Genomic DNA, 13,855 nt, shown 5'->3' on the forward strand with positions numbered 1-13,855 from the left:
AGAGGGTCAGAAAGAGCTGCATTGTGTCTTTGTAGTAGTGCCAAGAGAGGAGCTGTGGTACTGTATGAGGAGGTCTGGAGTGGAAGAGAAGTATGTTAGAGTGGTGCAGGATATGTCTGAGAGCAGTAGGACAGGGGTAAGGTGTGCCGTAGGTGAGACAGAGGATTTCACGGTGAAGGTGGGACTGCATCAAGGATCGACTCTTGAGCCCCTTCTTGTTTGCGGTGGTGATGGACAGGCTGAAAGATGAGGTCAGACAGGAATCTCCATGGACTATGATGTTTGTGGATGACATTGTGATCTGCAGTGAGAGCAGGGAGCAGGTGGAGGAAAGTCTAGAGAGGTGGAGGTTTGCTCTGGAGAGAAGAGGAATGAAGGTTAGTCGCAGCAAGACAGAATACATGTCTGAATGAGAGGGAACCAAGTGGAACATTGAGGTTACAGGGAGAAGAGGTAAAGAAGGTGCAGGATTTTAAGTACTTAAGGTGGAGATCCACTCATCCGTGCAACACTTCTGACACTCTGCGCTCCACTTTATTCCTATGGGTGACGTCAAGCGACTTTAACGCGCCCGCATAGCATTCCGGGAAGGCAGCGCTGCATTTGAACCGATTTGAATGCACAAATGACGGGAAGCGTCACAACATCACGCTTCAGTCGTGTTGCAAAAGTGGATCTCCACAGTTAGGGTCAACAGTCCAGAGCAATGGGGAGTGTGGAAAAGAGGTGAAGAAGCGTGTGCAGGCAGGTTGGAATGGGTGGAGAAAAGTGTCAGGTCTGTTGTGTACAGATGCAAGAATGAATGGAAAGGTGTAGGACAGTAGTGAGACCAGCGATGTTGTATGGTTTGGAGACAGTTGCACTGAGGAAAAGACAGAAGGAAGAGCTTGGTAGCAGAGCTGAAGATGTGAAAAGCCGAAACATAGAAGAATTAAATAAAATAAAAAAATTAAAACAAGCAGCTTTTATCATAAGTAGCCTACCCAAAATACTGGATGAAATATTTTCCCTTATCCGGGAATGAACCATTGAGTTGGATGAGAACTAGCCAACATGCTCTATGCAACATAACCACTGCGCGAGTTTAAATGCTGCCACAAGATGGAGACAAATGAAAAACAATTCGCTGAGGTGAAACTATAGGGGAAACGCAGCAGTCAAATAAGGAAATGACGTGCGGTGTTCGGTATTTTTACTTTGGCAAGCCGGGGGAGCTAGAAAAGCTTTCATGGAGCGGTTCTTCTACAGTTGTTCTGTAGTGACATGACCGATTGTAAGAAAAAACAGTCAGCGAGGGCACGAAAGCAAAGGTAAGTTACGTCAGTGATCATTATGAATGACTGTCTTTAGACAGAAACAGTTCAAAGACTGTGTAAGCATGAGCTGGCCGTGTGTCAACACGTGTTACTTTTTATCACCCCTAAATACCTAAATATAGCAAAAGGATAAGACAAATTATCTTTTTTTATCCAAGTAAACCCAGCAAGTCATGAGACCGTAACAGTAACGGACAGTTCTTTCTTCAATTGCTATTACTTACTAAATATGCCTGTGTTTAGTCTAATGCAGAAGACTAAAATATTTAGTGGGTCTATTGGTATATTCTGTATCCCCCCTGTATGTATTTATTCATGCTTCCATTTTGTTAGGAGATTATATGTTGTAATGCATGTCATTTGTCTACTGTGAAGTGATATGCTCCCTGACAGCTGAGCTCAGCCAGCAGAGATTTATTTGGATCCATGTGTCTGAATCTGACAGCTTTCGCATGTTAGGTCTCATTACAGGCTACAGCATTTATTCTACCATTTCATTGAAATTATAATCTTTTATTTCATAATATAACTCTGACCTGACTAGTTTCATATACAATGAATAACTATTTATGGTAAATTGTGCCTTGCCATATGAATAGTTCTGCCCTTGGTTTTCCCTTTGCCATATTTGTTTTGCCTAATGCACTATACAGAAGCTATACATACATACATACATACACACACACACACACACATCATAAAAAAGTGTATATGATGCATATGATATGATTTTACACAAACTACAATTGCTACGAAATTGGTTTAAATGTGAAATATTAAATCTAATTTAAATTGTATGCTCATATACTTGAATTGAATACATACTAGATTTATATAAATTAAAGTAAGATACAATTTCATTAGAAGAACTCTAAAATTTCAATTAGACCTGTGGTGAAACTACTTTCTTTTGATTGCTGTGGTCAGGAGTTGCACAAAGATGGAAGACTGCTTGATAGAAGACCAGACAACCTTTTACTCGAAGGCAGAACACTACTGGAAGGAAGTCCCGCCCACTGTGGATGGAATGCTGGGAGGTTATGGCAGCATTTCCAGCATTGACATCAATGGCTCCAAAAAGTTTCTTCAAAAATTTCTTGGGGTGAGTAATTTTACATTTTAATACGATAGTGTTCAGAAGTTTAGGGTCATGTATATCATTGTTTTCAGAAAACTATTAAGGAGCACAATTGTTTTAAACATCGATAATAAGAAGAAATGATTCTTGAGCATCAAATCGGCATATTAGAATGATTTCTGATGGATTTTGTGTGTGACACTGAAGACTGGAGTAATTCAGCTTTACCATCACAGGAATAAATTATATTTTAAAATATATTAAAGTAGAAAAAAAGTTTGTCTTGGATTGTAATAATATTTTACAATAGTGTATTTACTGTATTTTTTATCAAAGGCATGCAGCCTTGGTGAGCATAGGAAACTTGTTACAATAAAATAACTGTATTGTAAATCTTTTGACATTTTACCCTTCCAAATTCTATTGGTGTCAGAAGCATAACAAATGTGAAGCAACATTTTTACTGGAGTAGATTCAATTTACATTAAGTGCAAATAGTCTGCATCATTTACTAAACATCTGGTTGGGCCAGATAAAATAACAAAAGTCACCAAATCCTGTACTGTGACAATAGTGTAGAGGTAAGACGCATGGCAGAAAGTTTGACCCAAATCGAGTTTCGAATCTGCCTTTTTTTCCGAACTGGCTCTACTCCCTTTTCCTAGCACGTATCAGATCAGAAAAACATTCATTTTCATTAGAAATGAAGAAAACATTAAAACAGTCGAAATAAGGCATCTAATGTGTGTTTAATAATAAAATGTTTATTTTTTAGTGGTAGGTGAACAGAATTATAGATGGTAAAAGTGAGTGGGTTCAATATCATTGGTCTTAAAAAGTGGGTGGGTCTTGACTTTTGTCCCACCCACCCACATACAATAGTTCAGACACCCATGCCAAATTGTAGTTTTTTACTAGGTCTTATAAAATAATTATTTTAATGAAATATCTTTAAAATGTAAGTAAGACAATCTTGCCCACAGTTCCTCCATCAAAATACATAAGAAACGCACCATCATCTGGTTTCCTGTTTTACTCTAAGGAAGGCCAGGGTAAGACTGGGACAGGCTGTGCTCTGGACTGTGGAGCTGGAATTGGCCGCATCACCAAACGGCTCCTCCTGCCGCTCTTCCGTACAGTGGACCTAGTGGACGTTACGCAGGAGTTCCTGGATAAAGCTCGTACATACCTGGGTGATGAGGGCAAGCGGGTGGAGAATTACTTCTGCTGTGGCCTGCAAGATTTCCAGCCCCAGCCAGAACGTTATGATGTCATATGGATTCAGTGGGTGATTGGTGAGCCAATAGAACAGATTTATTTGGCTATAGCTACACCATCTATCATAAGAACAGTTTTATGAAATGGCAACACTAAATATGACCAGATGAATCTTACATTATGTTTTGCAAACCCAGTAAAGCCTAATCGCTTCGTTTATCTCTAGGCCACTTGACCGACGACCACCTGGTGGAATTCCTGAGGCGTTGCCAGAGCGGTCTGCGTCCGGAGGGCCTTATTGTGGTGAAGGATAATGTTGCATATGAGGGTGTGATACCTGATGATGTAGACAGCAGTGTCTGTCGGGACCTGAATCTACTGCGTCACCTAGTAGCCAAGGCTGGACTCAACATCGTCTACGAGGAGCAGCAGCAGAACTTCCCTGAGGAGATCTATCAGGTCCACACTCTAGCGCTCAGATAGCCGCAAGCACCGCAAGTGTGTGTTTTTATGTGTATGTTCTGAAGCCAATGATGTGAAAGGAAATTAGGATCAATGTTAGCTATACAAAATGCTATGTTTTACTGTCAGTGTGATCACCGTTTAAAAAAAAACAATGCACAAGACTTGAAGGTGATATTGGGAGCTTGGGATTTTATCTCTAGAGCTTGTAGTATGAAAGCTAAGGCTCATAGCTGCCATGAATCTGAATGTAAAAGTAGTGAATGGTAGTTTTTCAGAGATTCAAACAGCTTCACACTCCAGTCGATCCTTGGTTTGAAGTCTTCTGTCTGAATCAGAAAGTTATCACAGTGGAAAAATACATGGAAGATAGAAACACTCAACAGAAAATGTCAACCAAACACACTGCTTCGTTTTTAGCAGTGGGTGTACTGAAGACTTATAGGGATAGTTCACCTTAAAATAAACATTTTCATCATTCATTTACTCTGCCTCATGCCATTCCAAACCTGTATGACTTACTTTCTGAGGTCAATTATCCCCAAAATATTTTTTGAAAAAATATCTTGGTTACCAACATTCTTCACAATGTTTTCTCTTATGTTATACAGTCGTACAGGTTTGATGGTGCTTAAGTGATGACAATTTTTATTTTAGGGTGAATTATCACTTTAAGACAATATTTAATCAGAGTTTAGCATGTCTATGGCACTGAATGGCGTGTAAAACCTTTTAATAACTTATGAGAATTAAATGTTCCATTTTAGTATGTGAATTTACAGCTTTTGACAGAAAACTCAACTGAATGATGTTGTATTTTGCCTTGAATAAACGTAATATTTTGAAGTAGTTCTTGTATGATATTGTTATTGTGTGTAACAGTGGGCTCAAACTTTTTGACTCAAACACAATATTCACCTTCCCCCATCACTGCTAAGATAATTATTGTCGATATGCTGTAATGTTTAATTATTGATAATATTTAATTAATGTGGTTGGTAAATGTAATGTACTGAACCACAATCATTTTGTGATTGCAGAAGTTATGTTCTGTATTTAAAATTCTGCAATAACAGCAATAGTTAAGACCTAACGATTACAAAAGGAGCTACAGCACTCCTAATTAGTGAATAACGAAGGGGGAAAAAACATTTTGTATTATTACAAAATATTTTTCCCTAAATGAGCACATCCATACTCATTTTGATGCTTAAATGTAAAATTAAATAAAGATTCAGTTCTTATATTTCAGTCAAGATTTATTTTAAGAAATTTAAAGAATAGAAGTATTTTTAACTTTGGCTTCAAGCCTTTATTATTTTTGCCTTCAATTGATTAAATTAATAGAATGAAAAAAGCAGCAACAACATCGATTCCAGCTAATCAAATGCATGGTTTGGTAGTGTGTGTGCTTGTATCAACTTCAGTTATGCATGTAGGTCCCAGGTACAGTCACAGGCAGTGGGGAACTTTTTGGTAGAAGAAAGTGGTTGGACCGCAACTGAGGTTTGACCTTCCCTTTTCAAAGTGGGTGAGACCAGGATCAGGACCAGGTTTCACTTTGAAAGCGTCCAGTTTTCTCCATGGCATCCAGCATCTCTTGTGCCTGGTTTTCAGACATGCCACCCTCTTTCTGGAACACTTCTTTTAGCGCGTCACATACACTTGAGGGCATCTGCTTGGCATTTCTGGATAAAAGGAAAAAAACAGCTCATTTCTGTCCTGCTCCTAATACATGCTGTAATTCTCTAACCAACCACACGTATAGGGTGTAACATTCCATAACAAGCTAATTTTACTGCAATATTTAAATGATCAACACTATTTTCTTGAATTTCACCTTACCTTGATGTTAAAAAAGACTTACCCTGCTATGTAAAAGAACGCATTCTTCTTTGCTACGAGATCCCATAAAAGTTTGCTTTGTTCCTTCACGCGATGCTGAACGTAGATTTTATCCTCCTGTAAATTAATCATATTCAAATTTACCTAAATATATCCCACAGCCTATAAAAGGAAATATTCCAGGCAACAATTATTGCAAAAATAATCAAATTAACACTAACGTTTCAGTTATTAAATGTCATTAATTACAACAAAATACATTAACATAGATTGATGATCCTTATTTTAAAGCAAATACATTCAGTATGGAATACATTTGATTTCAAAAGTCACATGACCATAACCACCATACTACTTTGTGACAAAAGACAATAACTTCATTCGGCGCTGTGCAGACCGATAGGTGAGAGTTTCAGCCACTTTCAGTCAGTGTTCCCGTAATGATGCTCGCAGTGTTCAGTGTATCACAGACGTTTTCAGACATTAATACAGCGCCATCTGTACAAGAATAAAGTTCAGCCTAGGCTATTTACTTACCAATAAAGTGGGGTCTATATATTTTTATTAGTGTTATTTTGATAAATATGAAAAGAGTTTGTATTGTTATAAAAACGCAGATTTGTGAGCATTAGCGGAGCTGAAGGTGTCAGAATAAACTCGAAACGCACGTCATTGTTGTTAACGGTGAATCCGGCCAATCGTGGAACAGCTGTGCGTCATCAGAGCTTATGCAGCCGCTTTTGAGAAGCTGCGCCAGCCAAGTCGGCCGTCTGCTCTGGAATCGCTCTCGTAGTACTTTGATGGCATACGTCACAGTGACATACATATATCAGCATATCTTGTATATAATATATTTATTTTGTGCATCTGTTCTGTATATATATTTTTTTTATTCAATTCTTTATTATTTACATTATAGGTACATTACTATGATTTTGTATTGGTATTGGTAGTATTACTTAGTTTTAGTTTATCCGTTTAAATAATTTAGAACATGTTTTTTCTCCCATTATAGCAATCAATTACATATGTGTGTGTACTTAGTATGGCAATGAATTCATAGTTTATTTTTAAACAATTGCTTGTCCAGAACCATGTATAACAGCTTTTGATCAGGCATTCAAAACCGCTACCAGCGGACACGATTTCACAGGCGGACAGGATTTGTCATGACACCGGCATGCACAGCTTCAAGTCAGATGTCAATCTGTTTGCGCAGTTCCTGGTTCTAGGTTCCCCCCATCTTATTTGAAACACTTTGCAGTACTCTAACAGTAAGAGCTAAATAATACTCATCTGACCTGATCTCTGGAAAATGCTGTGAAGAGGATCATGTGGCCCGCCTGCACCTTCTCCTCCCATTCTGATCGACAGTAGAAGTCTTTTGATTCAGAGCGGCAGCCAAAAAACAGCACATTAGCTGAAACAGAAGATTAGGCTTTAATTACAATTTTTAATGACTATGCACTCTGAGAATTAGCAACAGCATTATGCAACATGGTATATTCGGTCATTACTTGTCAAATTAGGAGTGTTCAAGGCCATTAAGTTCACATATTATAAAGATATAATCAGAATTTTGTTTCCTACCCTCAGACCAGTTCTGCACGAATAAATCAGATTATACCAGACCTTATGAGGAAGAAGTGTCCCTTACAATACATTTGTATGAGCAAAATACATGTTTGACCATGACTTTTCATCTTTTTCACTTCTGAGTAGGGCTGGACGATATGGCCAAAATTTATATCACGATATATTTCTTAATTTTGGTCGATACGATATAATTTCGATATCGATATGAACTATATAAAAGCTTTAGAAAAACTTTGTAATAATTGCAGAGAATGTCTGTGATCTTAATCCCGTGCGAATCAGCCATGTCTGTTATTTGTAAAGTAAAAACTCCCCCGCAAATTACCTACCATACTTCGCCGAACACCGAGGTCCTGTGATAACATTAGTTCCGTGCGAATCGACATCTCTGTGATTTGGCCAGGATTAGGCGGATTGTATATACTTTTTGCAAGCTTTTTTTCTTCCTGTGAGCATTTCTATCTTTATCTTTCACGAAGAATAAAGTCTGCATTCATAATGCGCACCGTTCAGTCATTGCCGTGCAGCCGCGCCCACACGGATTATACTTTCACTTTAGAATGAGTATCAATTTGAGAGTAATCTGATTGAATGGTGTGTTTAATATTAACATCAATACTGTTCTGAATGAAAAACATAACAGAACAGTATAGTACAATGACAATCTTGTTTAAATAGGCGCTTTTACATTTAGTTTTGAAACTGAATCTTCCGCCTTATATTGTCAGCTTCTCCTCGTGATAAACGAAATCTGATTCCTGCCGACTGAACGAAATTATATTTATTTATTAGGCTACTGTAAAATAATCAAAACGACATCGATGCCTGTTTATGATTTCATACAGCTATCTATAACGAAGACTTGACATCATATCCGGGAGAAGTCAGTAAATTCGAGTAAAATCAAAGGCTTAGCTTATCCCGTGCGAATGCGCCACACAAAACTCAGATGTGGAGGAGTCATTTCTAAATCACAGAGGTCCCTAGATAATACTAATCCTGTGCGAATAGTGCTTTAGATAGACGAACCACTTCCACGCCACTAAAGAAAGTTAGTCTTTCTTCTCTTATCAACTATTTATTTCTCCTTACTTGTGGAAGCTCGTTCAGTCACATTTGTGTTGCGGTCAGGGAAACTCTTTTTGTAGCTAAAACGTGCTGCGTTGGATCTATCAGCCTACTACTGCTGAGCACTGGCTGCGTGTCCGTGGTGTACGTCATCACGCAAGAAGCCAATCGTGTTCTGCTCTTTCTGATGGCATGTGCCCTGAACGTCAGTCATATCGAAATATCGGAAATGTGTTTAAAAATCATATCACCGTTATTGAAAAAAATTATATCGCGATATATATTGATATTGAATTATTGTCCAGCCCTAACTTCTGAGTAACAAACAAATCCAACAAACTCACCCATTTTCCCCTGAACGGCCCTCTCCTGTATGGCAGATCTGAAGGGCGCCACACCAGTCCCTGGTCCAACCATTATCACAGGGGAGTCTGGGTCACGAGGGAAAGTCAAACTCCCCTTCTTCACCCACAGCGGCACGTAAACATCTCCTAAAAAGTATTTTGGACACCAATAAAGATCGACTTTTTGAACTATCTATTTAAACAGATTTCATTTTTGTTTATCGGACTGCCTTATTGGCTGTTTTTTTTTTGACCTGTTCATTCTTTCAGGTCAATCAGACCAACCTTTAGAGGGCTCCAGAGATGCCAGCCAGCAAGAGCAGAGGCCTTTGCGTGGCTTGAAAAGCAGGGTTTTATATTTCACCACAGCAAGCAATATCTGGATTCGGTCAGGGTGTTGCTGTGGAAATCAGAAACAAATATTTATATAAATATTATAGTTTTACAATACCGTTCAAAAGGTTTTTACGAATTATTACGTATTCTTACGTATTCTTTTACGAATAGCTCAAAATTAATTTGAAACAGAAACCTTTCATAACATGAAATGGTTTTTAATGTTACCTTTGATCAATTGAATGAATGCATGCTGAATAATAATATATTTTTTCCCAAATCTTTCAAAATTATTTCAATAAATAAATATATTAAAAATGATTTACCAAGAGAGAAGAGGCAATAGAGAAGGAGCGAGGCTGAATTTCTGGAAAAAGATCCAACAAGTAGTCAATGCTTAACTCGGCTGTGGTGTGAGGGAAGTCAGTCAGTACCTGATCAACAAGATTATAACATTTAAATAACATCTGTCCAGACATCACAACCTGTTCAAATCTCACTTGTGCTAGCTTACAGGAGCTGTTGCAAAAACAGTAGATATTGACTTCCTTTGAGTTAACAAAGTGATTACACTGCTTGTTCACTAGTCACAGATATTAGTAACCACAAAAATAAAAAAAATGTTGTAGGCCAATATCTGAACAAGCCTATGCATACTCCCTATGACAACAGAAGACAGTGTGACTCATTTCAATTAGTATTATTTCACATCAACAGTCAACGTGACCTCTGACCTCTAGGGCTGTTCGGCGAGGTCGGTTGCAGTAGGAGTGAAGTGCATCCTGACCCTGAGCAGAGCTAAACTCCAAAAGTTTTTCACGCTCCAGCTCATTAGTGGCAAAAGTGGCCAACAGCTCAAAAAACGAACGACGTGGAACAGCAGAAATGTCCAGGAACTGTTCCACTAGAAAGAGAACGGAGCAGGGCTGAGGAAGACGCGCCGGAACTGCTGCTACAGAAAGGAGGGGAACACAAACCGGACTTTTAAAGGTATGGCTTTCTTTCCTATGTGGAACACAAATGCAGGTTAAGTAAGGTTTAAAGTGTAAGGCATCATCACCTGTGCTGCTGTCAGTGGGAGTTAGTGTGAAGTAGCACTCCGGGTCGAGTTTTAAAAGTTGACAGAACTGCTCCACATCCTCTGCAGCATTACAGGGTCTCATCATTACAACGTCCCCTGGATTGTACCTGCCAGAGATGGACACATTCTTTTACCAGCATTTTGTGATGACATCTCTATATATTATTTTAAATGGTTTACACTGCTCACTGGATGTTGGAGCCTGCGATGTCAAACTCGATATGCCTGACATCCTGGAAGTGTGAGGGATGAGTCACTCTCTGATTGAACACGACTCGAGCTGGAAATGGCCGCAGCGAGGTGGGAGGGGCCTTATTATCAGGTTTCTGGAGATGCTCAGACTGCTTACCTGGGACTTCATCTAGGAAGTGGAAAACGTATCGGGGTGGAAGTCTGAAAAGATAGAACAATTTATATGAAATAACTTAATTCATAAATTATTTTTAAAATGAATGTTTGACGCTATGAGTGTTAGATTATGTGACATACTTTTCTTCCTCACGGATTGGAGCGAGGCCAGCTGGAGGAGGGTAGACAGACAGGGTTTTCTGCCAAAATGACAGCAGCCAGGGGTCAATTACACCATCTGGCCTGAGGAGTAATAAAGAAAATAACAGCGGTGCAGAATGCGAACTTCACAAACACTGTATCCGCCTTATTTTGCAATGTGAAAGTAAGATATTTGCTGTAAACAACAAGTGTAGTAAACAGCACAGGACTATATATAGATCAGGTAAGGACACAGTATGAAGAATCAATGGTTTATAAACTTTTAAACAGGGTAATTTTAACAAATTCAGCTATTGTCTTGTAGACAATATGTAAAACATTTCTTATGTAAAATATATTAGTCAGGACAGTACTAAATAAAAAATGACATGCATTTTGTATAGGCTCTCTTAATTTGGTCAAATTATTCACATTTTCTCAGATTCTGCAAGTGGTACGCACAGTGGCGTAACTTTGTTTTAAAAAGTGCGTGGGACATAAATTGCATATCATAAATTGCGTATCAAATTGCGTATCATTTTACATCTGATATAACACTATATGGCGTATTAAGGGGAGTATAGCATTGCTGATACAATGTTATATCAGATGTAAAATATGTACAATAACAATTGCAGAAAAACTTGTATTAAGATGTCCGGAAATCAATTATATAGTTCATTTATTGATATAGATCTTGTTTAATTATTGCATCTAAACACAACATAGCATTGTGCCAAGATTTTTCACGTGAATAAAGGCATATAGATTTGCACACTTTGCTTATAATCCCTGGTCTAGTCTGTTAAACTTGTCAGAAGTTCTCGTTTCTAATCTGCCCTCGTAGCCTATTTATCTCTCATCAAAACCGAATGCCATCAATACATCAAGAGCAGGGACAGTTTTTGTGCATTTTGTTTCGTGATCTGACCGGAACAAATAGAAAGTCTCTGCAACGGTGTTAAGCGTTAGATTAAAGCGCTCGTCTGTGTGAAGACTGCATGAGCTGCGAGAGAAATCTGCACCCCTGATAAGAGCGGCAACGAGCACCAGATCGCCTCTTATTTAACAAACGAACAAAATTATAATCTTCTAGTTAACCAGAGATGTTTTGTTTGTATTAGTTAGGTTCATCCGTGAAGCAAGATGTTTTAAAAAGTGGTGGGGACATGTCCCACCCGCAAATTACGCCTATGGGTACGCATACTTTGTCGCGTGTGTGTTTGTGTGTGTGCGTTTGTTAGTGATGCAAGGTTTGCAATTATATCCACCAATCAGGTGGGCCAAGTAATAAAAAATAACATGCATTTTGTATGATCTCTCTTATTTTGGTAAAATTATTCACATTTTCACAGATTCTGCAAGTGGTTCACATACATTTGTGTGTGTGTGTGTGTGTGTGTGTGTGTGTGTGTGTGTATCACTGCTCACCCCAGATCATGCTGATCATCAGCCAGTCCAACAGGCTGCAGCATATTAGCACCAAGCTGAAGCAAACGCTTATGGAGCTTCTTCGCAACAAAGTTGAACCTTAAAGTGGACAGAAAAGGTTTCAGTATCATTCATCAATCATAATATGCAGCCTGAAAGCATATCCAGTTCTAAAAAAAATACTTTCAAATTCATTAAAAATATGCACATAAGAAACAACAATACATATCAAAGCATAATAAAGGCTTTGTAAGCTAAGCATGTCATCTTACTTCGGATACGAGGAGTCTCCAAGGCCCAGCACAGCACAGTCAAGCCGACAAAGAGAATCAGCAGGCAATGACTTCCTGAACAGGAATCTCCAGAATTTCTATATAAAGCAAACATTTAACATTGAAATATATGTAATGCCTTCGAGTTTACAGAATAAATTCTGTTTAGACTGACCTTCATATTGTCGGGAGGGTCTCCCTGTCCTGTGGTGGCACAGACAAACACTACCAGAGACTCTGAGATCAGGTTAGTCTAAAGAGGAGACGTGATCACAAAGCAAAGAGATCATGAACCCCACACCCCAACTCAATGCAAAGCTTTGCATGTGTGTGTGTATGTCTGCAGACTGTGCACTGACCACATTGTAACTGTCCAGGGCTTCCACTCTGACTCTCATCCGCCTCCTCTGCGCCTGACGGCCGATCCGCTCTGCCGTGTCCTGCGCTGTTCCCGTCTGACTCCCGTACAGAACCAGGAGAGTGTGGATGCTCATCTTGACACTGGAATCAGAGAAGCAAATAGTGCAACGGTGTCAATATTTTATTATGTTTTTGAGCAGTTTGGCTTTAGATAAAAGTACTATTCAATACTGGAACTTTTTATAACGAGATCAAAAGGCAGGTGGGTTTGTTGTGAAGGACGACAGTCATCCACCATCTACGTGACATTTCTCATGCTTACCCTACATCTTTTCGAGTTTTACGTTAAAGAAAATATTCGATTGTGTGCGATCTTTAAGCACCTTAAGTGATACTCTATCGTCAGACTCAGCACACATTTTAACAGCAATGACTAAATGTTAAAAAAAAGTCTTCACTGGGGCACCAGCATGTTGCCGTGGAGCGCTTTACGGCAGAATTCAGTCATTTTACGACAATGGCGCAATTCATTCAAACCTTTTGTTTTGTGAAACCTGAGTTATAAGAGTGAAAGATTTCTGGAAACATACCTGAATGGTAGTACTTCCTTTCGCCACTTGACAGCTCCCGAACAGCCAGAGAGATCAAGCCCTGGACTGGCATTCCAGTGGAAACAGACCAATAGAAACGCGTCTTACGTTCACCAATCACTATTGACCCCGCCCACTATTGAGCCTACTATCTATCTATCTATCTATCTATCTATCTATCTATCTATCTATCTATCTATCTATCTATCTATCTATCTATCTATCTATCTGTCTGTCTGTCTGTCTGTCTGTCTGTCGACATTCACAAGCAAAGCAAAACAACAACAACAACAACACGGGGGGAAATAATTGGATTAAAAAAATAACACAACCCCAGTGTATTATAGAACGGTACATCAATACATTGTA

The 13,855-nt window shown here is 38.8% G+C and overlaps 2 protein-coding genes across 5 annotated transcripts; one reads left to right on the top strand and one right to left on the bottom strand.

Annotated features, from left to right (window-relative positions):
* The first annotated feature begins 1,159 nt into the window (after positions 1–1,159).
* Positions 1,160–4,923, top strand: ntmt1 (N-terminal Xaa-Pro-Lys N-methyltransferase 1). The gene is made up of 4 exons (XM_067440146.1): positions 1,160–1,310; positions 2,244–2,418; positions 3,437–3,689; positions 3,839–4,923. Exons 1-4 carry the CDS (start codon positions 1,264–1,266, stop codon positions 4,093–4,095), a joined length of 732 nt encoding a protein of 243 aa, XP_067296247.1. The 5' UTR covers positions 1,160–1,263; the 3' UTR covers positions 4,096–4,923.
* Positions 4,924–5,321: 398 nt separating this feature from the next.
* ndor1 (NADPH dependent diflavin oxidoreductase 1) lies at positions 5,322–13,558 on the bottom strand. 4 transcript variants are annotated; one of them, XM_067440149.1, is made up of 15 exons: positions 13,487–13,558; positions 12,896–13,037; positions 12,712–12,789; positions 12,537–12,634; positions 12,265–12,363; positions 10,834–10,935; positions 10,534–10,737; positions 10,324–10,451; positions 9,998–10,215; positions 9,590–9,697; positions 9,213–9,327; positions 8,928–9,074; positions 7,221–7,339; positions 5,942–6,036; positions 5,322–5,762 (listed from the first exon to the last, which is right to left on the bottom strand). In XM_067440149.1, exons 2-15 carry the CDS (start codon positions 13,028–13,030, stop codon positions 5,618–5,620), a joined length of 1,791 nt encoding a protein of 596 aa, XP_067296250.1. In that variant the 5' UTR covers positions 13,031–13,037; positions 13,487–13,558; the 3' UTR covers positions 5,322–5,617. The 4 variants fall into 4 exon arrangements, with proteins under 4 accessions (XP_067296250.1, XP_067296249.1, XP_067296251.1 ...); XM_067440148.1 differs by lacking the exon at positions 13,487–13,558 and adding an exon at positions 13,280–13,410; XM_067440150.1 differs by lacking the exon at positions 13,487–13,558 and adding an exon at positions 13,219–13,381 and having other exon boundaries at positions 9,998–10,212.
* Positions 13,559–13,855: the final 297 nt, after the last annotated feature.

Source organism: Pseudorasbora parva, chromosome 3 (genome assembly GCF_024679245.1).
Source record: "Pseudorasbora parva isolate DD20220531a chromosome 3, ASM2467924v1, whole genome shotgun sequence".
Lineage (NCBI taxonomy): Eukaryota > Metazoa > Chordata > Actinopteri > Cypriniformes > Gobionidae > Pseudorasbora > Pseudorasbora parva.

What these genes read in the sequence shown, in the direction of transcription:
- ntmt1 (XM_067440146.1), top strand. Translation starts at nt 1,264, where the DNA reads ATGACCGATTGTAAGAAAAAACAGTCAGCGAGGGCACGAAAGCAAAG. An exon ending in GCGAGGGCACGAAAGCAAAG is followed by an intron (nt 1,311 to 2,243) that starts GTAAGTTACGTC and finishes TGCTGTGGTCAG; the next exon opens with GAGTTGCACAAAGATGGAAG. An exon ending in ATGGATTCAGTGGGTGATTG is followed by an intron (nt 3,690 to 3,838) that starts GTGAGCCAATAG and finishes GTTTATCTCTAG; the next exon opens with GCCACTTGACCGACGACCAC.
- ndor1 (XM_067440149.1), bottom strand. Translation starts at nt 13,030, where the DNA reads ATGAGCATCCACACTCTCCTGGTTCTGTACGGGAGTCAGACGGGAACA. An exon ending in TCCCACTGACAGCAGCACAG is followed by an intron (nt 10,216 to 10,323) that starts GTGATGATGCCT and finishes TCCTTTCTGTAG; the next exon opens with CAGCAGTTCCGGCGCGTCTT. An exon ending in GCGTTCTTTTACATAGCAGG is followed by an intron (nt 5,763 to 5,941) that starts GTAAGTCTTTTT and finishes CCTTTTATCCAG; the next exon opens with AAATGCCAAGCAGATGCCCT.